Source organism: Periplaneta americana, chromosome 1, assembly GCF_040183065.1.
Source record: "Periplaneta americana isolate PAMFEO1 chromosome 1, P.americana_PAMFEO1_priV1, whole genome shotgun sequence".
NCBI classification, from domain to species: domain Eukaryota; kingdom Metazoa; phylum Arthropoda; class Insecta; order Blattodea; family Blattidae; genus Periplaneta; species Periplaneta americana.
Window position 1 is genome coordinate 23,120,806 of NC_091117.1, and position 27,658 is coordinate 23,148,463.

General features: G+C 32.4%; 1 protein-coding gene across 1 annotated transcript in view; it reads left to right on the forward strand.

Annotated features, from left to right (window-relative positions):
• LOC138715477 (probable E3 ubiquitin-protein ligase HECTD2) overlaps nucleotides 1-27,402 on the forward strand; it is a 180,266-nt gene extending 152,864 nt beyond the window's left edge. Inside the window, exons 9-16 of the mRNA XM_069848462.1 lie at nucleotides 2,857-3,005; nucleotides 6,213-6,400; nucleotides 9,903-10,043; nucleotides 12,516-12,899; nucleotides 14,422-14,496; nucleotides 16,461-16,655; nucleotides 20,326-20,441; nucleotides 24,149-27,402. Of these exons, the coding sequence (XP_069704563.1) occupies nucleotides 2,857-3,005; nucleotides 6,213-6,400; nucleotides 9,903-10,043; nucleotides 12,516-12,899; nucleotides 14,422-14,496; nucleotides 16,461-16,655; nucleotides 20,326-20,441; nucleotides 24,149-24,413 (1,513 nt within the window). The 3' untranslated portion in view covers nucleotides 24,414-27,402. The remainder of the gene's footprint in view (nucleotides 1-2,856; nucleotides 3,006-6,212; nucleotides 6,401-9,902; nucleotides 10,044-12,515; nucleotides 12,900-14,421; nucleotides 14,497-16,460; nucleotides 16,656-20,325; nucleotides 20,442-24,148) is intronic.
• The last annotated feature ends 256 nt before the right edge of the window (nucleotides 27,403-27,658 follow it).

Genomic DNA, 27,658 nt, shown 5'->3' on the forward strand with positions numbered 1-27,658 from the left:
AAAAGAATTAATTAAAATAAATTAATTTCTCACCGAAACCAGCTATAATTTTAATACAGGGACATCATTTTATTTTTACTTCAATTTTATTGTACCTGAGTTTCTGAATGTACTCCACTCCCACCCCTTCTACTAATGAAGTTCAACCGTCCTCCACACAGATCCAATACCGCGTATACAGTCATAGTAGCCTTACGGTCATAGTAAACAGTACGTTCCAAAAATATGTTCGCGTTTTCAAGTGACGAAAGAGCTTTCAATATTGAATCATTTTCGCACAGGTAGGCTACTGTCGTCCATTTGCCTACGTCGTATCCCGGTTTCCCCCACCAGCTTTTATTCGCCAGCCTCTTTTCTGAGAACATTAATTTCTGTTAGGAATTGGACGTCTACGTAATATTATACAACTGTTTAAAATAACTTAAATAAAAGGGCCTCGTTAAGTAATTAACTGTCACGTGATTTCCTCCCTTTCTACGACCCTACGACATAACCACTTGGACGGACAGTAGATAGCATGTCTGAGTAATTTTATCTTTTCGGATCGGGCAGAAGTGAAGATTGAATTTACAGTACACTCTTTTATAGAGTAGGTACAGAATTATTTCAACATGAGTTACTAGTACGAAGAACGAAACTGGTAATTGGGATTAGGTACAATAGTTTATAGTGCGATAATATGCACATTAGAACTGAAGCCTGTATCGAAATGAACGGCCACCTTTTTCAAAAATGTGTTTAAATATCCATTATGATTATTTTTCAATTTAACTTCATTCTCTATATTGTACGCTAATGTGCTGTAGACAGTATAATATACACTGCATAATGAATACATCCACATGGACGGCTCAGTTCGTGAGTAAAAACACTCATTGTTAATACTGTACTGTATTTTAATTAAACAAAAACCTCATGAAAATGATCAAACTCAAAAGCGCAATATTTCCTAGTTTACGTAAATGGATGAACTACTTTTCTTCCCTCATATACCTAGTAAAGTGATTTGTTCGTATATTACGCCAGTGTTATCGAACTCCAGTCGTGGAAGGGGGTTGCAAACGGCGTTGATCCAGAGGTATAGGCAAGTTAATATTAAAATTTTTAGTAAAAATAAAATGATGTCCCTGTACCATCACTATTATTATTATTATTATTATTATTATTATTATTATTATTATTATTATTATTATTATTATCAATTCAATTGCACTTTGGACTGTTGAAAACGGAATGAAAATTAATCAATCCAAAACTTTTGCTATTTCTTTCACACGTCAAACAACCTCCCAAAAATTTAATTATACTCTTAATAATGTCATAATTACTAGGAAAGATACTATTAGAGATCTTGGTGTCTTACTTGATTCTAAATTATATTTCCATGATCATGTGCAATATATTTATACCCATTCATTAAGAATGCTTGGTCTAATTAGACCTATAACTTATTCTTTTTCTACTCCTATGTGTTTGTTAATTTCATATTATACATTGGTCAGATCCAAGCTTGAATATGCATCTGTAGTATGGAACTCTATTACTTCCACTGACTCGGCTAAGCTTGAGAATATTCAAAGAAAATTTATTTCCCTTTGTTCTTATAGATTTTTACCTAATTCTGATGATTATAAATATGAGATTAACTGCAAATATTTTAATTGCTGTAGTTTATTTGCCAGACGTCAAGATCTTGATTACTTATTTTTTTGTAAAGTTCTTAAGGGTGATATTGATTGTGAATCTTTCCTAAGCAATATCAGTCTTCGTATTCCTGCTAAGGGTTTAAGATATCATAAAATGTTTTACAATAGAAATTCTAAATCTCTCTCTCCGATCTGCAGATGTATAAAATATGTTAATTTGCATGGATCAAGCTTGGATCCATTTAATGTGTAGTATATATTTTGAAGTTTTATATCAGTTTTCATTTATATCTTTTGTTTAAATATGTATTTTAATATTATTCTCGCTCATTATGCTATGTAGTTTAGTCATCCATTTTATCCCGTCCATTCATTTCACTTTTGTCGTTGTATTATAATCTTGTATATCTTTGTAATATTATTTTATATGATTCCATTCTTCATTTATGATTCCATTATCTCATTTGTAATTATCATTTTAATTAATTGCCATTAATTTAATTATTTCTTTGTACTTTTATTGTAAATTATTGTTAATGTTTTTTTACATTGTTTGTGAGGAACTGTAATTGGCCTTTGGCTGTTGTACAGCACATTAAATATAAGTAAATAAATAAATAAATAAATTATTATTATTATTATTATTATTATTATTATTATCATCATCATCGTCGTCGTTTTTCCGTATAGGATGTCTGGATGTCTATTCTTTGCATTATGTTAGTTCTGTGTCATATTGTTCTAAGTTGTCCACATAATTCTCTAATTCCGAATACCTATGTTAAATCAATATCTTCATCAAACTAATTTTCTAAATCACAATTGCGACAGGAAAATTTTTTTCAGTGTTATTTATAATTTTTAATCGTAAGAATTCTTTGAGGTAGACATTGCTTCAATTGCCTCGAAGTAGCTTGGCCACTGGATAATGGCAATGTTCGTTGCCGCTCGAGTTTGGACTATAGGCACAAATTGGTATTGTCAGCGCATTTCGAACTGGCTGCTCAAGGTCAAGCAATGGACTGCATTTGTCACGTGTGCTTACCCCCAATCCTGGACCATTCCCCTCAACTGAAGTCAGCTGAGACAGCCGGGATTACCAGTGCTTCAGTTATCAGTTCAGTTCAATGACTCGTGCGTGGTATGTACGTGATCTTGATCAGCCATTTCGAAATGCACTGAGTATAGTAATTGATTGCTCTGATTACAGTCTCGAGGTGGAAAAGCTGCGCATGATCGTGCGTCACGTGATGCAGTTTATCACGATACGACAGTTCCCGCCGGCGGACAAGTCACTACCACCCCTGAGTAAGAGTCGATGGTGGATCCCTACAGGCACCAAGACCCTTGCACTAATCAGTAAGTATCAATGAGAATTCTAATTTTCTGTGCCTATATTTCTTTACAATCCCTCATTTCTGTACAACTGAGACAAATGGCCTAATGTCTTGGTGCTCACATACTTTCATCTCTACCTTCCCCTCGTTCAGCTGTAGACATAATTATCCTTTGTGTTTATAATTCTGAATGATTTTGAAGATCTGCATGTATTTACTTTAAATTATCTTATATTTTATTTGCACTTTACTTTATTACTTAATAATTTTGTGTGACTGTTTCTTTATGTATATAATTAGAATATTTAATTCATTATTGCACATTAATCTTCATCCTGAAAAGTTTTGAGAAGTTTTGTTTCTGTATTCAGTCTCCATTTTTCGCTTTCATATAATAAAATAAATGGATCCCTAGAGGCTCCAAGACCCTTTCCTCATCAATAAAGATTATTATTTTCAGCACCTACGAATTTCTTCACAATTCCTTGATTCTAATTGATTGAGACAAATAGCCTAATGCGTTGGAGCTTACATAACTTTGTCGTCTCATCTCTCGCTCCGCTCACAAGCAAACGTTCTAATGGGGGCAGATAAAAAAGTCAAATTTTTTTCTTCCACCATATTAATAATGCCAAAAGAAGTACTTAAACAAATTTTGGCCACTCGATCGCAATTACGAGGCCGTCCAGAAAGTGATTTTTCCTGGGGCAGTTTATAGAAAAAAGCACAATTGCTTGGAAATATTTATTGAAACAGATACAGCACTTGTTGCGCTATTTGTCAACATATCCCCCACGGGAATTGAGACATTTATCATACCGTGGGATCAATTTTTGTGTTGTAGAAGTCAGCCGCCTCAGATCGGAACCAGTGTTTGACTGCGTCTGCATCTCTCTCTGTCAAGAGAAATGTCTCAATTCCGATGGAAAATATAATGAAAAATAGCTCAATAATTGCTGTGTCTGTTCCAATAAATTTGTCCAATGAAATTGTGTTTTTTTTCTGTTAACGGCCCCTGGCGAACTTATTTTTTACGGCCTCGTAATTGCGGTCGAGTGGCCAAAATTTGTATAAGCACTTCTTTTGACATTATTAACATGGTGGAAGAAAAAAAATTAACTTTTCTATCTGCCCCCATCAGAACGTTTGCTTGTCAGTTATAGACATTATTTCTCTCAACATTCTAAGTTTATTTCTTCCACATTTGATTTTACATTTTATTTAAAATGTTAAATAATTCTAGAAATCATTTGCTTTAAAATTAAACTGATATATCCATTTTATTTAATTATTTTATTTCTGATGATTCTGTGTGACACTGTTTCCATATTTCTTTACTTTGAATCTTGTTCAACTGTTTCTGCGTTTGGTTCCATGTTTTGTTTTCATATAATGAAATGTAGTACTTACAATATTACATACGAAGTTCGGTGATATGAGACGCATATGGTAGGCAAATGTAATGTCCATTACTATGGACTGATGAACAACATTTAGATCGTCTAGTCTAGAGCGAGATCCATTTCCTCAACTGGGACTGATCTTTCAACCTGAAGATTGGTAAGAAACTGGTTGGCCTATGTCTGTAACATGTGCGGGATTGTAATCTAACTGTATAAATTCATTCATTTCAACACTTCCTCTCGGAAATAAAAACGTAACATTAGATTACATAACAATGTTCCTACAAATGTATTATTATTATTATTATTATTATTATTATTATTATTATTATTATTATTATTACTACTATTGTTGTTGTTGTAAAATTTTAATTGTATTCAAATTATAATTCTGTATATTCTATATTATTACTGTATCACTTGTGTGGGCTATTATTGGCCTATGGCTGTTAACCATCACATTAATATTATAATAAATAAATAAATGAATGAATGAATGAATAAATATTATTATTATTATTATTATTATTGTTATTATTATTATTATCATCATCATCATCATCATCATCATCATCATCATCATCATCATCATTATTATTATTATTATTATTATTATTATTATTATTATTATTATTATTATTATTATTATTATTATATGAGACGTAATTAAAAACCGTTCACAACTAGACTCTTTCAGCTGTTCCATTTTCACTCTTGTAAAATTTTGAACCAAACAAACAGAGGGCTTTATCAGTCACATTATCAGAAAGGTGCAAGTTCACAGCTTGAGACAAAACAGGCAATAAATACAAAGATCATTGCCTCGAAAATTCTTCTTGTGATGAAACGTTGGTATCTTGGTATATTTCATGAACTCGTCTAATATAGAAAGAAGACTCAAAGATTGTTCAATGATCGAAATCTAAACTGTGATTATTATTAATTAATGCTATGCTTAAAAGGGCACAATATTTGGGAACCCTAATATGAAATACCTGTAAATATCCATCCATATTTCATGTACAGAAAGAAATAGATGAAGAAGGCATGAAATGTAAGATCAGTGGTGATTTCAAATCATTTTCTATAGAAAGAAAAAAAAATGAGAACATTGGGATGAGGGACTCAGTGAAGCCATAGGATTTTTATGGTAATGCTCCTACTTCTATTTAGTCATTATTATTATTATTATTATTATTATTATTATTATTATTATTATTATTATTATTATTATTATTGTATTAAAGGCTCTAAAGAATTTGAGTATTTGGGGGTTCGAATAAATAAAGAAGATAGACAAGAAGCTGATATTAGGAACAAAATTACTAAAGACAGAACAGTAACAGCGTTGAATATCAATACTGTATCTTATTATTGTTTCATATTTATATGCATTGCATATGTCTCACTCATTTTGACTTACTGTTCACATTTCATTATGCATTTTTCCTTCTTTTCTGTATTTTATAGGCCTATATGTCTCATTTTCATTGATTTATTGTTTACATTAATGATATTATCTTTCCTGACTTTTGAATAACCCTATATCAACGGCTGATTGGCGCAACATTACATTTGGGTTAGTTTTTCTTATAAAGGGCTCAGGTTTACTGAACTAGTTACTCTTATCTGTATTGTAGGTTTCAGCACTATTTTTCCGTGGGGTACAGCTATAATATAACGATAATTTAACTGATAAAATGCATATTTTTAATAATCAGATTACCGGTACCAAAAAGTTTTGATACTTGTGCCTCCCAAAAATTTCGATGCCACTGGTCTGCAATTTAGTCAAACATATTTAATGCAGTCTTCTTTTTCCCCAGACGCTGCAAATAACTCCAGCACACCACCTCTACTCGACTACACGGAATTCTACAACTCTGCACTGGACCACATGGATCTGATGCAGGATTACTTCAACTGGCAGAGTCCTCAGCGTCCTGGGCAATTCTCGTACTGCCAGTACCCCTTTATACTTAGCATAGTAGCCAAACGCATTATCCTCACCAAGGTGAGTATTGTTTGCTATCGTTTAACCAAAGTAAATCAGTTACACCTATGTTGAATGTTGATATTCTTCCTATGCATTAATTTCACTTAGTAATATGAATTTTAAACATTAATAAGTGCCTGATAGATAAGTCACAAATACAGAGTATTTTTAGATACCTTAAACATATGTTCCAGAAGAGATTTAGTTTGATTTTTAGATCTTAAACATAAACATATTCAGGAAGAGGTTTAGTTTGATTTTTTCTTAAACGTATATTCAAAAAGAGGTTAAGTTTGATTTTACATCTTAAACAAGAGGTTTAGTTTGATTTTACATCAAAGATATATTTTAAGAAAGAGGTTTAGTTTGATTTTACATCTTAAATAGGCTACAGTACCGATACCGGTATATATTTAAGAAAAGGTTTAATATGATTTTTAATCTTAAACATATATTTAAGAACAGGCTTAGTTTTATTCTACATCTTAAACATATATTAAGAAGAGGCTTAGTTTGATTTTACATCTTAAGGGGAGAGGATGGTACTTTTTAAAATTTTTTTTCCTATTTGGTGTAAAATATTAATTTTTTGTATGTAGGGAGTTCATAGCTGTGGCAACTCAACCAAATAAAAAATTTTGAAAAAAAAATTATTTGGGGCCCCAAATTTGAAAAAAATATACCCAATGCAGGATTGTACTAAAACCGATTTATCCAAACTGTTTTTAAAGATAGATTCAAGCAGTTTTTTGCAATGTATTTGCAAAAGCATGTTCTACAAACTATCTGTAACAGAATTTTGATATTAGTCCCTACGTTTGTAAAATAAACAATTAAAATTTAATAACAATTTTCTGATTTCCTTTCTTGCAAACAAACGGACGTATTTTTAAAATGAAATCAATTAACAAAATTCTGTTGCAGAGAAAAGTTTCCTAATAGTCTAAAGAATGTGTGTTCTAAATTTCATGCATGTATCTTTAATAGTTCAGAAATTATATCCATTTTTGTCTGGAAATGTAGCAAAAAATATTAAGTTACTGGAAACCGATAAAAGAGGGCATGTGAGTTGAAAATCCATAGAGCAGGAAGTTTAAAAATGACGTCTCAACATCCGATAAGGGCAGAAATTCCCGCAAAATGTTATGTGATGCATTCCACACATATCAAAGGGTATTTTAAAGAAAAAAAATTTTTTTTTAATTTAATTTATCGGAAACAACAGTAAAAGTGGGCGAGTGATTTAAAAATCCATAACACAGAATGTTTAAAAATGGCGTCTCAACATCCGATAAGGGCACAAATACCCACAAAATGTTATGCTATGGATTCCACACATATCACAGAGTATTTTAAAGAATTTTTTTTTTTAAGTTACTCATTTTTCACCAAAAAATACCATCCTCCTCCCTTAAACATGTATTCAGGACGAGGTTCATTTTGATTTTTTCTTAAACATACGTAATTCAAGAAGAAGGCTTCTTCCGGCTCCCAACCAGAGATCTGAACAGGGAACTATTTTACCTCCGGATTTTTTTACGATAAAGAAGTTTCATATTATAGGCATAAACGTAATCATTTAAATGAGAACCAATAGGCAGTTACATCACTCAATATTTAGAAAAGAAAAGGAAAGACAACCAAAGATCTCGAATACTCTAATACCTTTGGTGTCGAAGAAAACAAGAGTTGATCAAGAGAGATCAAACAGAAAAGACTGAAAGTGAGGAATCTGATACAAGTAAGTGGAAGCAATATCAGATTGAGCTCGGGTCCTTGTGGTCGCCAACCCACAAACTTACAAATGTAAGTCCCTGAGGTGATCAAGCTACCAATTCAAATGCAGAAAATTGAAAACACAGAATGGGTTTCTACAGGCAATCCAAAACCTAAGAGATATATTTTATTTAATTTAAAACAAGAAAAGTTCCTATTACCTAAATCACCATTACAATATAACAATATAAATTATAATACAAATTTAATTAAGGATTTGAAGAGAGAAGAATCGTCTACACTTGAATTAAAACAGATTGCTCTTGAAACTATAAATACATTCTCCCCCAACACAGAATGGTTACACATTTATACAGGCGGCTCCAAATATCAAAATGATGAACCAGCTGGGGCTGGAATATATTTCAAATTATTTAGTTTTTATTTGTCTAGAGGAATCCTTCTACTCACTTTATTGGAGAAATTGCAGCAATCAACAGGGCATTAATACAACTCATTTATCAAATTAATATGTTCAAAAATGCTGTTATAATTAGCGACTCAATTTCTGCAATGCAAGCTATAGCTTCAATCAATATTCCTACAAATTCCAAAATCGCAGACAATCATCCATACCCATACTGGCAAAACCAAATGAAAATCTGTGTCTCCAATGGATTCTTGCCTATTATGGTATTATGGGCAATGAGATTGCAGATTGTTTGACAAAGAAAGGAACTAAAATATTACAAGTACCCTTGAAAAAGATATCTTATCACAGTGCCAAATTGTTCATGCAAACACAATTTCAAATCAAAATTTTAAAGAAATTTCAAGAAAACAGTAATAATAAATCTTGGTCAGAATTTCTTACTGGAAAAGAATGTATACCTGATTTTCCTCGACATGATGCAGTAGCAAAATTTAGAATGCTAACTGGCCATGACTGTTTGTATTGTATTGAATCAAGAACATCTACGAAAATGTCCAGCTTTGGCGTCAAATCTTCTGGATTCAGACTCTAAATTATACTGGGAAGCTAGGAGGCAAATAGAGAACTTCCAAGTGCCTGGGCAATAGATACTACTACTACTACTACTACTACTACTACTATTCAAGAAGAGGTTTAGTTTGATTTTACATCTTAAACATATGCTTAAGAAGAGTTTAGTTTGATTTTACGACTTAAACATATACTATCCAGGAAGAGGTTTAGTTTGATTTTTTTTCTTCAAGAAGAGGTTTAGTTTGATTTTACATTTGAAACATATATTCAGGAAAAGGTTTACTACTTATAAAATGTAATAATTTTCGTCTGCTGCTGAAGTGCAGTTGACCACGAAGGACCAGAATACAAATTAATTGTAAAACAATTCAGTTGTTTAAACAGTGAATTTAACAACTGATGAAGAAATAATTTTATAGTCAGTGGACACTACTTGTAACCATATTAAAGAGGATAAATAATAGTAGATTAATTTATCGTCTTACCAGAGTTGGGTCGTTTCTCTAAATCAGGGGTGTATTTTGCGGGCTACCGGGGCTACCGGCGGTAGCCCAAGGAAATTACAAAAGAAAAAGTTTATTAATATAACATAATGTAATAATTTTGTATTATTAGTTTTACCATAGTAATTAAAATTAAAGTAATTGTTAGATATATTTTGTGTAATAATAGGGTCAGTGGTAGCCCAAACCCTTTAACCAGTATACACCTCTGCTCTAAATCATAATAAAATACAGAAATAACTTCAATCTAATTCTATATTCTGTAAAATAAACTGTTATATTTCTCCTTGTTTAGGACTCCGAGCAACAAATGATCCTAACCGCAAGACGTTCGTTAGTCGCCAAGGTAGCCCGGCACCAGGCTCCTCAGATTGACATATTTTTCCTCAACATCCATGTTAGGCGTTCCCACCTTGTCTCAGATTCTCTCAATGAGGTGAGTGAAATGTTATCGACGTTAATTTCTTATGAGAATTCTGTGGCAAGTAAAACCATGGTACATGGCAGACTATATAATTCATTACAATTTCATAATTAGAAAAAAGATTTGGCAATAGAGTAACTAATTCAAGAGAGATAACCTGTCTTCCATCCAATGTTGCCAAGTATATTATACCTGAACAAGGGGCAGAAACATATGACCGAGTACCTCTCGATGTATAAATGTGTGGCCGGGAGGAAAAAGGTCTTAAGTCAATTTTTTGTGAAAATGAGATTTTTAGATATTCTGAAAGCGGAAACAATTCTCTACAATCTGGTAAAATAGCTAAAGTCAAATAAGACTCCTGACTGGGTTTATAAAGCGTTACCAAATGTCCTAAGTACTTTTTGAATCGAGCACACACAGAATAAAGGACTTAAGAATATTTAATACTTTATTCCTTACAGACATAACATGTTTACTTTCCATACTTCCCTATTAAAAAGGTCTAACTTGTATTTTAGCCATTTTATCACATACTGATGCCCTTTCCTTTTAAAACTTTAAGCACCAGGGTAAACAGTCCTATAATTCCTTAAGACCCATTTTGCATTCCTAATAATTTACATTTCTCATTTATTTTGACATGAAAAAGGTCTTATGTTTAATAGTCCCTTTTACTCAGTTTGGGTTCTAGTCTTAAAAGGGCTATTTTTGGAAATAACCAAGAAAATTGTTAAATGAGCAACATTACCTATTTTAGAAGAAATATAAACAAATAATATCCAGGAAAAAAACCTCTTAATTAAAAAACTCTATAATTTCTCTCCTGAAAAGTATAACATTTTTACTTAAGACCTTTTTCTTCCTGGCCACAGAAATAGTCTAAATCATTCAATGGAAAATTAATTAATTATAACTAGTCTTCATTAAAATTAATTTCAATTTATTATTTAATTTTCATGTATTAGGCCTATATTCCAGCATCATAGCTTTGAGATGTGAAACAAGTAAAAAATCACAAATGTTTTCAACCTTTTAATAGGCCATCTTCAGGTGATGCATAATTACAATGAATAACATAAAATATTTTAACACAAGGTCAAGATCTAAGATGCTTAATTGTTACTATAGAAAATATATAAGTGCTTAATAAATAGATGGTACCGGTAAAGCATTGTATTAACAAAGGTGTAGGCCTACGTAAATGAAAGATATATAATGTGATCAAATGTGTTAAACACAATCCATCATCACCTGAAGATAACATATTAAAAAGTTGAAAACGTTTGTGATAAACTATTTATGTATCATAATTTGAAAGGCTAACATTAGTTTGGATCTACACAAAATATAATAGAATTGCTATTACAAAATATAATACAAATCTACACAGACAGCAAAATAAATGTCAAAATAAATAACTTATATCCGAAAGAAAATTAGTTAATAATGGAGTTCGACAAGGTTGTCCACTATCACCAACTTTATTTAATATTTATATAAATGAAATTATTTTAAAATGAAACCAAATCTACACATCAGGGATCAAAATAACCAGTGCTCTAACATTAAATACCTTACTCTATGCCGATGATCAAGTCATAATTTCCAATTCAAAGGATAATTTACAAAGAGTATTATATACATTAAATAAAATATTAAAAGATTTTGGGATGGAAATTTCAGCACAAAAATCAAAAGTAATGGCATTTTTAGGACAAGACCCAGACAGAAGTAGATAATACACAATAACCTATGCCTCAAACAAGTACAAAATTTCAATTATCTGGGTTGTGAAATATCTTATCAAAATGAAAAAGATGTGAACAAGAAAATTACCAAATTTACACAAATTCTAGGAATAATAAACAATACATTAAAGCTAAATTAGTACAAAAATCCACAAGAATAGAAATATATAATATACTAGCATTACCCTCCCTTTTATACGGAAGCGAGATTTGGACATTAAAGAAAAAAGACATGAACAGAATCAAAGCAACGGAAATGAAATTTTTGAGGAGGACAGCAGGATATACTCTTTTAGACCGAAAAAGGAATGAAGAAATTTTAGAACAATTAGAAGTAGAGTCAGTAGAAGAAAAAATCAGCAGATACAAATTCAATTGGCTAGATCATGTAAGAAGAATGGAAAATTCAAGAATACCAAAAATTATGATGCAGTATAAACCTAGAGGACATCGTCGACCAGGAAGACCTTTTAGAAGACTGCTAGATGGGGCCGAAACAGGTCTACAGAGGCCTAATTCGTGAAGGATGATGATGATGATGATGATGATGATGATGAATTTGATAGGCTGTTAACCTTCAACATAACCCAATAAGTTGATGACTGATATAACAATAAAATAAACATATCTAAGCATTATACTACTTATCTGAAAATAAAAGGACTTTCAACTCAGGTAATCCTTTTGTCAACAAAAGTATGTACGGGTACTCTATATTACGTGTTTGTTTCAGATCGCGAGTAAACAGAAAGATCTCAAGAAGAAGCTGAAGGTGTCGTTTGTAGGGGAGCCAGGGCTGGATATGGGCGGCCTCACCAAAGAGTGGTTCCTGCTGCTCATCCGGCAGATATTTCACCCTGACTACGGCATGTTCGTGTACCACCCACACTCCCGCTGCTACTGGTTCAGCACTGACCAAGAGGGCAACCTTCGAGAGTACAACCTCATCGGCGTGCTCATGGGACTAGCCGTCTACAACTCCATCATCCTTGACCTTCACTTTCCTTCCATTTGCTACCGCAAGCTGCTGTCTCCACCAGTCGTGCCCGACGTGGACACAGCAGATGTTGGCAATGTCAAGGCTCCCACAGTGGAGGACCTGGCTGAGATAATGCCAGTAAGTAACATCTGCATGTCCGTAACATTACGAAGGCTACTACACTGTTGACTGGATGCCTTGGGCCTGTTTCTTAAATCGACTACTTCGACTAGTGACAAGAAAAACAAGTGAAAAATACAAACTTGTTAGATTTTTGTTTCCTAAACACAGAGACAAGTGGCAAGCAAATTAGGAATGAATTTTACTAGTCTGACCAGTGTTCTGTTTCTTGGGTTGTCACATTTGATTATAATTTTTAGGTTATTTTAACAAATCCAAGACATATATGACCTGTTTCTTAAAATGACTACAGTATTTAACTAGTGACAAGTTAGAATATTTATACATCTTGATTACACAACTTTTAACACTATATCACTTTGGAATATATACCAGTAATTTATTATTGAGCAGATTTCTTAGCAAAAAAGGGTATCCGGTACCAGAAGTTTACTTACTTATAACCAAAGTCTACCATTCTACTCTGTAAAACAATTAATTAAAAGTAAATTTTTATTCATCCCGAAGTGATATTATGAAGATATCACTAAAGACAAGAAATAGTAATTATTTTAACTAAACCTGAAGTAACACCCCAAGAACTAGGAAAATCTGAAGTTACATTGTTCAGACTATGGACAGGTCACGACTGTTTTGATAGCTACCTTCATACAATAGGACTTTACAACACACTAAACTGTTCTCTATAATGCAATTCAAGGCTTTACCGCCAAATGTTTAGGCAATAAAACAGCAATACAACATTATTGGTTTAGAAATTCTTTGTGCTTCTATAGAAGTAATTTCAACTGCACCAATTATTAGCTGGAGTTTTCGACTTTGGACACCCATCTACACTTTGTAGATGTTAATAGTATTTAACCAATAAGTCATCACTCATGAGGCAACTAAGCCAGGAGATAATGGATTAGGGTGGCCACTTCCTCCATTGCATACATCGCTGACTAGTAACATATTTAACTAATCAGAATAACACTAAGATGTGTACAACAATAAAATTGTTCTTCCCCTGACACATACCACAGTATTTCAGTATTAGTAATTTTATATACAATATATAATAATAATAATAATAATAATAATAATAATAATAATAATAATAATAATAATAATAATAATAATAATAATAATATGTGACGTAAGTGTTATAAGTTGTATTTAATGTTTTCCAAGAACAGCCTCGTAACTTATATCTCTTAGAAGCTTTTCACAAACATATTTTATACAATTTCTCTAAGTTAATTATTTGTTGTCAAAAACAATTCCTACTTCCTTCCTTGGCTTGTTCGTTCCAGAGTAACATTTCCATACTTTAAGTTTATTTCAATATTATTTTCTGTGAATTCCAAACAAATACATCATCAGCAAAGAGAGCTATTTTCGTATCAGTATTCTGCAATGCTTAGGGAAATCATTTGTGTAAATATTACTCCTTGAGGGAGACCAAGTTGTGACTGTTTAAATTTAGAGGCTGCTGTATCACATGTTGTGTTCTCTAATAAATGATTCAATTTTTCAGGATGTGTCTCGAGGTCTTACAGAACTCCTAGCGTACGAGGGTAATGTAGAAGAGGATATGTGTATGAGTTTTCAGGTTTGTACTATTCTGAAAAATATTAATTAAGATTTTAAATTTAATTAACCTTGTGGTAAAATCTATCTCAGAGTTCTTTCATGGCATGCAGAATGAGCCAGAAGTCACTATTAATTTTTTTTTTTTTAATTACTGTTTTCTTTATGCATTGGTACATCGTTTAAGACAATATGGGATGCTTAAAACATAGGTGCACAGTATCTGATCCGAATAAATTTCTTCAAAAGCCTTTCCAATGGCTGCTGAAGTCCTCAATAGAATATGCTGAAGAACCGTAGATAATAAATACTCCCTTCGTTCCAAAATATGGTATAGTAACAAAGAAAACATTGATCATTGCGCATGCGTGCACAAAATGTTTCGCGGTGTGGTACCGGTATTCTGTTCAGTAGTGAAGGGACTATCAGAAAGTGCAGTTGTGAATGTTTCTAGTTTACTGTAGTGCATCAAACTATAATATTTAAACAGTTCATTATGAACAGAAATCAAATGGACACCTACTGTGAGTGTTCTTGTTGCAGAAAATATAACACCAACCCAGTCAACTTTTGGATAGAACATTTAAGGCACAACAGCTGTATAAAAACGGGCTGCAATTTATTGCAGTTTTTATGTTAATTTGCCTCTCTCAAAACAATGTTTGTTTTTTATTTTATTAATTTGACATCACACAGAATGAAATGTACTTTATTTACTAGTTTTTCTTATGTTAATTTATGAAACAAATAACTATCTAGAAGATGTATTAAAGTTACATTATATTACTGAGAACTTCAACAAATGTATACTATATTTTTGAACAGAATAAATGAATAATTGATTAAATGGCGATCTTATTCGTGTTAATTGTGTAAGTATGTGCAGCTTACAGCTATTTCGGTGCTTCTTCACACCATTCTCAGAGCCTACTAGATCTCAGCGTCATCTCGAACTTCGCTGCTTGTTGTGTGAGTGCGTTCGATTGTTGAAAAGTGTTGAAATGTGGTGTCAAATAGTGTGTGTGTTCTGAAATTGATCTGTGTGTTGAGAATTTGATCAGGGTGTGTTTTGGTTTTAATCAATTATTTATATTTATATTCAAGTGTTAAAAGTAGTGTACGAAAGATTCAACATGGATTATCAAGAATAAATGACATCTTTCTATACCATATTTTGGAACAGAAGGAGTAAAAAATACACATATATATCCAAAGATAATATACATACCTCATTTATCATATTTTAAAGAATCTTTTATGATTGATAGCTTAAAATGGAACAAACAAGGTATACTAGGATTATCGGTAAATTAATCTACACTATCAGAACAATGTCTCTACTTAATTTTCAGGCAAAAACTTAAGACATCTAGCACAGAAGAGGGTATTTTGGACGTAATGTAATACAATGAGCAATGGTAAAAATATTAATGGAACAGGTTGAATTAATATAATTAAAAAAAAAAAAAAAAAAAAAAAGACGTAGTATTTACAATTATAAAATACGGTACCGGTAGCTAAAATTGTCATTAAATATTTATTGTACTTTTAACGTACAGCACTTAACTTCTATTTGATTTAATTTTTATTGTGATCTTTATTCAATTGTTTTCATTTATAAAATGGGCCAAAATCCACTACCTATTTAAATAACAGTTAATAACTTGAAAGCAGCCATTCATTTTCATCAATATTGTGGAATAGTATGTTTAAATGTCCCCAGTCATCTTCAACAATGTGTCAAACCAGAAGGAAAATAATTTTGAAAAGGAATGAAAAATGACAGAGAGTGAATTTTGGCCCATTCTGCATATTATAATGAAATTAAGAGATTTTAATTTATTTTTATACATAACTGATGGCAGGGATAACACTGTTAATCAGTTAACTCAAATACATACACCTTAAGTAATCTTTTATTGAAAGGGAGATTGCTCAGATACAGTAGAAGATCTCAGGTTTCAGCCAATGTGTATCAATTTTCAGGTTTCACTGGAAGAATATGGTGAAGTGAAAACATACAAACTGAAAGAGAGTGGAGAAAACATTCCTGTGAACAACGAAAACCGGAAAGAATATGTAGAACTCTACCTGGACTGGATACTGAATGCTGCCATATATGAACAGTTCCGGGCCTTTTATCTAGGCTTCCATAGCGTATGTGCATCCAATGCTCTCATAGTAAGTATTTAAAAAAATTAATTTCCACTCTAAATATGTTAACAAAATACACTGATGGAAGGCAAATGCGACCAACAATTGAAAATTTGTATTTTGAGAAGCGATATATGGGAATCCCTGTCCAAAGACGAGCCAAGAAAGTTTGGTATGTTATTAAATCAGTGGCGGTTCCTCGGGGGAGGGAAGGGAGGAACGTCCTCCTCACATTTTTCTTCTTTTGAAAGTAAATACCAAATAAAATATGTGCCTTGAAATTCGAGGAAGATTCGATAATTTTTAAGTTCTCAGCTAGAAGAAAACCTCGGTTGAACGAGTTTTAAACGATGCGCACTCATGTGCTGTTAGAAAACTGTGAGAAAGATGCGAGATTGTTTGTGTGGAGGAAAGTCAATGTATTCCTCCTTTACTGCAGTTAACACACATAGACAACAGCTCACTAGCGGCCAGAGAAAGAAGCAGAGTTTTAAAGCAAGTAAATGAACGGATAGGGAGGAGATCCTCCTCTGAATCAGCGCATGGGCGGGAAATAGAAACCGACTGGTCTTGCAGCAAGCTCGCTACTGCTGCCATCTAATGATGCTGCATTCAACCAGACTATAACACATCTAGGAGGAGGCACAATAAAAACAGTTTTAACGCAAAGCTATGAAAGACACCATATAAACTTTTTTTTAAAATTATAAATAAAAAATATTATTCATTGCACGGTATATAGGCCACTATTCATGGTTTGAAATTTCCAAGAATATTCGAAAGTTAAAGTTGGGTTTATATAAAACAAAGAGGAAGTAGTTAGTTCTACGTTAGTATCGCAGATCTTTTTGGCCCCTGAAATTCACTTCCATTCATTGTCTACTAAACAGGGCAACAGCCAAGTTGTCAGTTTTGTACAAATATATTTGAAATTGAAAGTAGGTACTCCAAATTGCATTATTTTTAACATAAAAATTAATCGGCCACCGGCAGCTTTGAACAATAATGGTAGTATGACTTTACAAGAACTGACATTCTTCAAAAGCATGTGATACTGAACTTGTAAAATATACATGTAGCAACACAGACCACGTGGGTGGGTGCAGTGTTCTCACTTTCCTCAGATTATTTTCCATTCCCATTTCCGTAAAACGGTTCCGATTACGTGTTAGTAGCTATAATCTCTTCCAACATGCGTGATGCTGTAGTGTGCTCGAAAAATGCTGTGAGGTTGTTAATTTCCTTGTAATTGTTAATTTGTGCAATTATTCAACAATGAATGGAAGTGAAAACATAATATATCTTGGACAATTTAGGAAACTCAGCTTACAAGAACAGATTATTGCTATACAAAAGGGAAGGCCAACCACAACACTACCTGGTCTTACATGTATACATGCAGGCTAATTTGTAGCTTGTTTCATTCAGGAAGGTGTCATTTCGTGCTGTTAACTTCTTTCCTCCTCTTAAAAAATACACAGGAACCGCCACTGTATTAAATGTATTGTAAGGGTTCTTTAAGAACCATGATGAAGCAGCAAAAAGTAGTGATCACCTGTAATTGTCAAAATTGCACACAGTTCGAGATTTAAGATGAGTGCTTATCAATGATCTGTCCGTTTAGTACATAGCCTAGTGGGTAACAAGTAGATGGTACTTTTTTACGAACTAATTTTTTTTTAAATTTCATTATTAGTAGCTTACTTATGCAGAAGGTATAAGCATATAGTCTACTGGAATGAATAATATTTTCTACAAGTGGGCAGTTTAAAAGTCCCGAAATATTGCTCGACCAGTCCCATGCAATCGCTGGCATTTCCCTCCATGAAAGCTTGGCACTCTTCCCGCCTGCAGTCAGTGGTGAGTGGAATTTCATCGGAGTAGGACGTGTGTTATGCAGTCGTGGGTGAGATTTCAAATTCCTACACATTTAAAGGACAAAACTAAAATTCTTTCAATAATTTTTTATCAAAATACACTGCTCTCTTAAATTGACTAAGTTTATTAGGAATTCAATCAACGTCTTTCCCAAAACATGCTATGAAATGTTTCATATAAAACAATTTTTATCTCGAAAAGAAAGCATAAACGAGTAAAATTGTATTACACTTTTTTATTTGACATGTCTCAAAGAATAATACTTACGGCTCATCTTGTATATTTAAGTGATATACCTATATATAATATGAAAATGAATATCTCTCATTCCTTCTGTAGCCTAATCTTTAAATGTAGAACTGATATTTACTATAAATATATACAGGAGGAGTCGTAATTATTATATACTATAAAGTATTGCAGAGTATTCTGTACACCAAAACAAACATATTTTGTCATATAGACATATAGCCCACACTACATTGTTATCAAGACATGGCAACATTGCGTTATTTCAAAGCTAGTCTACCAATTACCCATGGCTAAAATCGGAACTAACAGTCGGTGGTGCTGTTTTGTGGTTAAAAAGAGATGTATTCATAGTTGGTCATGTCTTGTAGTTGTGGCGATGTTTTGTTGAATCATGATGTTGAGTAGGACTATTTTAACTGAGATTAGTGTTATTTTTATTTTACTGAATTCCATAACATAACAATTGGCACTAATACAGAATGGGTAACCATACACAAACAGTAAAATGACCGATATGATCTTGATTTAGGGTGAAGTAAGAAAACAATTATTCTGCTGCTGCTGCTGCTCGCATCTACACTGAATGACACCCAACTCCAAAAACATTTGTAGCAGTGGAACATTGCCTTACGGAAACCAGTCACTTTGCACCTCTGATGAACAATGCCGCTAGACCGTGGAGTCGCAGGATTGCAAAACATGGCCAACTACGAATACATCTCTTTTTAACCACAAAACAACACCGACTGTTAGTTCTGATTTAGTCACGGGTAATATTGGTACACTAGCTTGGAAATAACGCAATGTTGCCATAACTTGATAACAATTCAATATCAGCTTTATGTTTATATGACAAAATATATTTGTTTTGGTGGATACAATACTCTGCAATATTTTACTTACTTACTTACAAATGGCTTTTAAGGAACCCGAAGGTTCATTGCCGCCCTCACATAAGCCCGCCATCGGTCCCTATCCTGTGCAAGATTAATCCAGTCTCTATCATCATATCCCACTTCCCTCAAATCCATTTTAATATTATCCTCCCATCTACGTCTCGGCCTCCCCGAAGGTCTTTTTCCCTCTGGTCTCCCAACTAACACTCGATATGCATTTCTGGATTCGCCCATACGTGCTACATGCCCTGCCCATCTCAAACGTCTGGATTTAATGTTCCTAATTATGTCAGGTGAAGAATACAATGCGTGCAGTTCTGCGTTGTGTAACTTTCTCCATTCTCCTGTAACTTCATCCCGCTTAGCCCCAAACATTTTCCTAAGCACCTTATTCTCAAACACCCTTAACCTATGTTCCTCTCTGAGAGTGAGAGTGCAAGTTTCACAACCATACAGAACAACCGGTAATATAACTGTTTTATAAATTCTAACTTTCAGATTTTTTGACAGCAGACTAGATGAGAAAAGCTTCTCAACCGAATAATAACAGGCATTTCCCATATTTACAGTAAATAATTACGACTCACCTTATATAGATGATGATTACGCATTATATTATCGACAACATACATTTTCCGTTGTTTTCAATTAAATAATTTTTCTCTAACAAGATGCTGAGACCAGAAGAAGTGGAGATGTTGGTCTGTGGCTCTCCTACACTTGACCTTAATGAACTCAGAAAAGTGACAGAGTACGATGGCTACAAAGGAGATGATCCCATCATCTTGTGAGTATGAGTCATGATCCATGAATCATCATCATCATCATCATCATCATCATCATCATCATCATCATCATCATCATCATTATTATTATTATTATTATTATTATTATTATTATTATTATTATTGTTATAAATTTTAGTAAATAATATTTTGCACCTAATCTCTTATTTAATATTTTTTTTCAACTTCTAATTACTCCAATTTACTTCTACGAATCATTCAAATACGTAAGGATAAAATGCTAGAAGTTTATGAAGTATTGGTCCTAGAGATGCTGACAGAAAGGTCAGAAATTTCCAGCCAACAGATTCAGCAAAAATTAATTACTTTAATAACGTCTGGCCAATTACGCTTTATTTCAGAAATTAATGAAAAACAGGAATTTTGGACTCCGTTATATAAAGGAGTTTTGACCTTGCAGTGTGTATTGTAATATTTATTTTTCCCCTCTTAAAGAGTTCAAGTGTTCTTTATGTTGAATCCCATTTCAAATGTAAAATTATGAATGAAGAAGAATACTAGTAGGCCTATTTCAAACGTGAAGTGTTTGGGAATACGATGTAGTATTGATAAGTCCTTTGCCTAACATGGATAAAGTTACTGCATCTGAAAACAAATTTTTTCAACATAAACGTTACTTGACTTTATAACTTAGCACAATGCCATGCACCAATTCTAAGCTTTAAAACAAAATGAAAAATTGTTTGTAAGATCACTGATAATGAAGCATATTACTTTGAAATAGTCGTCACGCACATTTAAGGTTCATTGTCTTTTTTAAGGGGTTACACACACCTTCCACACTAAAAAATGTGTATGTTTCATAAATGTTATTACTCCATATCCTTAACTCCTATTTTGATTAAATTTTATATGACTAATGTCTCAAAATTACTCTTAGATTTATATACTGTATATATATTTGCCTACATAACATGTTCTTGGAATTGTGAATTTTCAAAATTTGCATTTTGCGATTTGTACCAAAACTGCAATTAAAAAAAAAATTATTCCCAAGATTTTTAATATTTTTAGAAATTATTTCTTGCCTTAAAGGTAATATTAATATTAACAAGCTCTAGCTCAATGGTGAGAATATCTGCACTGCAGGAGAAAGACAAAACTTTTCTCCATATATTTAAAGGTTTAAGAATTTTTTTTTTTTTTTTTTTTTTTTTTTTTTTAAGATAGGATAAAGATTGAGCTACAGTTTGTTAATCTGGCTACGAAAAAGGGCCATGCAAAATTTCATTCAATTATCTAAAAAATTGTGGATGATATGATTTAAACAGTTTTGAAAAAATGAAAGATAAAATTACAGACTACTGGCTGGTATTGTGTTTGCACAGCAGCACATTTTAATGCATACCGGTAACTTGGTCAATTTTATAGATATCTTGAAATTTCTTTCACATGTATAAAACTAAGAGTTAATATAAAATAAAATTGAAGGTTTAAAAAAAAAAACAACTGTAGTCCAGAAAATGCAAATATGAGATATTAAGCATAAGATGAGCGTATTGTAGCGGCCATCTACTGAATTAGTCATTAGGGGGGAAAAAACGTCATAAGCCTATGTTATAGGAGTGGAAATTTTCAGTAATTTTCATAAAACAGCCATAGTCCAGCGGCGGATTTTGAGAGGAGGCAAGGGAGACCGTGCCTCCCCTAATATTTTACCAGAACACAATATGGCAGTAATAATTCCAGCTGAATTAAGATCACAGACAAGTTATAGCAAATGACGAACATTTTCCCTTTTACATTAATTTTACTATTCACTACGACTAAAATGTAAGTTACGTAAAGTCGACCACATCCAGTTGGTGATGTCCGCTCACTATACTGTAGATAGTACAAATAATTCGTACTGAAAAATAACAGATAGCGCTGTGACCTGTATAGTCGAATCTAGCAGCCTGCAGTGTCTATGCGAGAGCGGGAGAGAGGAGTCGGCTACATGACTCTACTCCCCGGTAACCATGACAACAGCAGTTCAACCAATAAGATAGCTGGTTAGAGGAGTGTTTAAACTTGACTAGAACGCGCGAGGGGAGCCGATTTGGAGACGTCCTACTCACCGCTGACAACTGTACTGCTTATAGTCACGGCTGGTTTCGGCTGTATTGGGAAGCTGTCTCTCTTTCTCTTTGATTTTAGAAAATTGAGTCACGTTTTGTTAGTTTTCTCTTCCTGCGTAAAAGTTTTCATTCATGTTGTTAGATTTTTCTCTTGTTTGCGGGTGTTCCTGTTATTTTATTCTTTTGTGATACAAGATGTATTTATTTATACAGTATTTTAAATATATCGAGAGTTTAAAAGTAAATGCAGATTTGTCTCTAGCTTCTTCTAGTAGCAGTTCTTCAGTATGTTGTACTGTAACTAATTGATCGGTTTGCGAAGAAAGACAATCATCGAGTTAATTTGCTGTAAAATTAGACTATGTAATAATAATGGGCAAGCCCCAGATTCTTAGATTCGAATGAATTTTGTTGCTATCTCGTTATTCTCGAAATATTGCTTTTCTTGTTCGTTTTATGTAGCAAAGAGTAACATTCTTAAATTCAATATGTCCTAGAAAGATCTAATTCGTAGGTTAGGACTTAAAGTGTCCTAAAGAGAGGCAATCTTTACCAAGCCGTTGTAATATATTAACAGTATGTTGTTTATTTTTATTTTTTTCCCGTAAAATCATATAAATTCCTAAACATAAGATTTAAAATCCTAAAACATAAATTGGAAGACCTAATTTTAGTTTCTTAAAACCTATCAATTCTGCACACTGACTCCCACAGGTAAACACCTTAACAGAGAATGATTTGTATCCTGTAGGCCTATGAAATAATTTCGTATCATAAAGTTTGTTGTTTTCTAATGCCGGGCGTTTGACAATAAAGTCATTTGACCTCTTGCACTCCAATTTTTTTCAAAGATATTGTCATGGTCAGCCACTGAAGCACAGATTTTGAAGTGTTCCGAATTCATTTCTTGGTTTGAGTTGTACAATGGGCAGTTAGGGGACTGATATATTCCAATTCTGTACAGGTGTTTGGCCAAACAGTCATAGCCTGTTGCCAATCTAAATGCAGCTACACACGATTTTCGTGGTAAATCGGGAATTAACTGTGAATTATGATGCAGAGAGTTCCATTTTTTTCCTTGAGATTGTGCTATCAAATTTTGTTTGTTGAAGTCTAAGTATGTAGATTTAATAAATCTTTTCACAGAGTAATACGTAGGTTTAGTAACAGGTCTGTAAGTAGCAGTGCTGCCCTTCTTTGCTAAAGCATCCGCATTCTTGTTTCCCAGGATTCCACAATGGGATGGTATCCATTGGAATACAATTCTTTTATTGAGTGATATTAATTGAGAGAGCATTTTAGTTATTTCTGCTGTTTGAGATGAAGGTGTGTGTTTAGAGACTATTGATAGAATAGCTGCTTTGGAGTCTGACAATATAACTGCATTCTTAAATTTATTGATGTGAAATAGAAGATTAATTAATTCAATTAATATAAGAAAAATCAAAAACCAATATTTATTATGTATTTAACCCCTTAATATATTTAACAGTATGAAGTTTTAAAGATTAAACTCTTATCATAGTATTTTAAATACAGTATTTAAATTATTTGATACTGTATATTCTTGCAGTAATAAGTTCTGCCCCTTCCCTTTTTAACTGAATATTTATCTTTTATACTAACAGAGACTTCTGGGAAGTGCTGCACTCATTATCAGATGAACTGAAGAAGAAGTTTCTGTTGTTTGCTACAGGAAGTGATCGTGTGCCAGTGGGGGGAATGGGCGAAATGACGTTCAAAATCACAAAAGTCACAAACAAGCCTGACAATCTACCAGAAGCACACACGTGCTTCAACCAGTTAGTGCTACCGACATATGAGAACCAGGACTTGCTGCGACAAAAGCTCATCATTGCCATTTCAAATGCAGAGGGATTTGGACTTGAGTAAAACATTATCGACAGAGTTTACACAACTTGTGTAACTAAATATTACGAAATTTGAACTCAAAGAGTGAAAAAAAATACCAGTTTCTTTTATGTTGCTTCCTTTGCCATTTTATGGACAAGAGTTTTCTGGATGTAATTGTATGTACATAATTTGTTGCCTCATAAAGACATTTGGTGCTGGATTAAAAACCGAAGGCCACATTTACAAACACATATAATGTATTGTATTAGTAGAAAAAAATATAATTACTAAAAAATCTAACTTTGTAATCAAGGCATTAAGCAATGAAGAAATTTTCTACTTTTAGTGAAGTATGGTAATGAAAATATATCTTCACATAATAACAATGACCAAAAAGAAACTAAACGAAAAATGTCTTATTTTCACTATACTACTTCTTAAATTAAAATAATAAACGGAACATATGCATTATAAGTACCGCCAGTTAATATGTCTCTTAAAGAAAGGTCAACAGAAGTAGCAGTTCGATAAATGAAATTATTGATACCTATTATTTGAATAATTGAGAACGAAAGTTTGTTTGTTTAGATGTTACCATGGCGGATATTTAAACACTACAAGGTACAGGGAAAATATTTGCGTAAAAACTATAATGAATAATGAAAAAGTTTGGAGGAGGCAGTGACATTACATAAGTTAATGTATTTGGCTTGAAAAGGGTTTTTACCTTTATCATTAAATTATTTATTGTTTTTCTTGGGAATCAAGATTTATTTATTTTTATGTTTGGTTTAAGTGTATTAATTTAAGTAAAGTTAATAGAAGATTTTAACTTATTTCTTATCAAGGATTACATACCAAAATAGTGACAAAAGGGTTACAGTGAGGAATAATCCTATTTATTTGAACCTTACTAAGATTGGTATATGCATACCGCCATTATAATGAAAATCTTTTTAGAATATAGATGCTCCGTTTGCATGTAAGGTTCGTAGTAATCACCGTTATTGAAATATATAAAAAAATTAATTAATTTTATTAAGTTGGCTATATTAGAATAACAATCGATAATATATTATTTCCAGATAAGAATATGAATCGATATTATCAAATAAGCTGGTGGTACCTATAATGCATCTAATCCTAATAATAAAATAATAAATACTGTATTGAGATTAAAATATAAAATTAAAAGATAAATGTAACTGTAAGAAAATCGTTTTCTACGTTTTATACAAATACATAAATCGATCTTAGAAAATCCATTATTCAAGCAAAGTTTACATTGGACGTTTTTATTGCTACTTAAACACAACAAGGGCACATCAAAGTAAAGAGTAAAGAAAATAATATACACACTACAGAAAGTTTGGAAAAAAATTCCATTTCTATTGGTTTTTGGATTTCACATCAGTGCTTAAAGATTTTTCCAAACTGTGGTATTTATAAGTCGTAATACAGTTAATATTTATAAAATTGATAATTAAATGAACCGAAATATTGAGGAACCCTACATGTCTAGAAAACTAAACTTTTCAGAAGATACAATAAACATCTCAGGTCCTAGAATTGTGCTCAAATTATTTTTTTCTTAATGCTTAAGCTAAAATGAATGTTAATGGGAATATGCAGAGTTTCTCTTCATAACATCATGAGTCTACATGTTTATAATACGAAATCATAATATATAACTAAATTTCTTTAAAAAATGGACATGTGGGGTTTCTCAATATTGTGATTCAAACACACTAAATGATTTTAACAGTTCGATTAAATAAACCCATTAAAATGTTGAAAAATGTAAATGTTTCCAAACTTTTTGTGATATGTAGATGCAATTTTATAAATATCGAAATTTACATATTTCATCAGTCAAGAGCTGACAGTGAAGAAAAATTCGTCAGAATTCTACTCAACGCATGTCATAATGTCTTCAAAGTGGACCAAAGCAAACTATGAACTGAGACATACTGTGGCATGATTCGCAACACATGGTTCCAGAGCAGGATCTACATGAACAAGAAATACCATTCACCCAGTTTCGAATGTGTTTGTGAACTGTTAGTGGATTTGTGGGTGATACCACATTATGTTATGCGGAAAAAGGACTATTTCATTAACAACATTCTGTTTAGACCAAGAACATAATATTCCGCATTGTGCGTGTTTCATTACTATTTTTTTTATATATCATAAGCAATAAAAAAAAGTCCAATCTAAACCTCTTCTGAATAAGTCAACATATTTTCCTCAACATATGAACTAATGGTGCATGTTTCTTTTGAATTATAAAAGAGATTGTAATGCTATACATTACACTGGATATTTCTTACAATAATTTTAATACAGCTTTGTAATTTATTTTATGCTCGACCATGCCGAAATGTAGTAATTATACACCTGGTAGCAATCCTTTAATGCATGTCATTAAAGTACACCTACTCATTAAAGTACAGGTGTTTTCAGCCAATGACAACTCAGCTTACAGGTGTTCAGCCAATAACGAGTCAGCTTTGTACCGTTATAAAACCGCACGTATCGCTTATTCTCGGAAATGCAATCGAAAGAGAATTAGCGAAAAGTCACGGAGGCTGGAAATCCAATACTGTCGCAGAAGGTTATGTTCTGTTACTATAATAATTAGCGTTAATTGTAAATAACATTCAAATAAATTCAATTTGTCATCTCGTTTTTCAATGTCGAATTCAATAATCAAGGTTATACCAAGTTTAACGGGATTACACAAGGTCAATGACATTATTGTTCCTCGGAAAAAATCAATACTTTCGCGTATGCGCACATCTCACAATTCACGACCTAGAACAAGGTCACTTCCGATCTTGTCAGATACAAATAAAATGTATACATCTGAATAATTTCAAGTTAGAAATATGGTCGAGCATAAAAAGACGTATGAAATTTGCTTATAATGGTAATTAAGAAGCTCGTATGAAAATTATGAAACTCGCTTGCGCTCATTTCATAAACATCCATACTCGCTTCTTAATTACTATCATTATAGGCTCGTTGCATATATATATATATATATATATATATATATATATATATATATATATACTATTAACATAACATACAGGAAAACTAAATAAGAAGCTTCTTTAGATGAGAATGTATTTATCCTTCAAAAGTTTTACAAGTTTAATGTGATAGAATTGTGGAATTTTGTAAGTCATAGAACCACATTAAAAAAAAAAAAACAATCAATATAATTTGCTATACGAGTTGTACAGTGAGCCAAATTCAAAATCCTACATCTAAAGTAC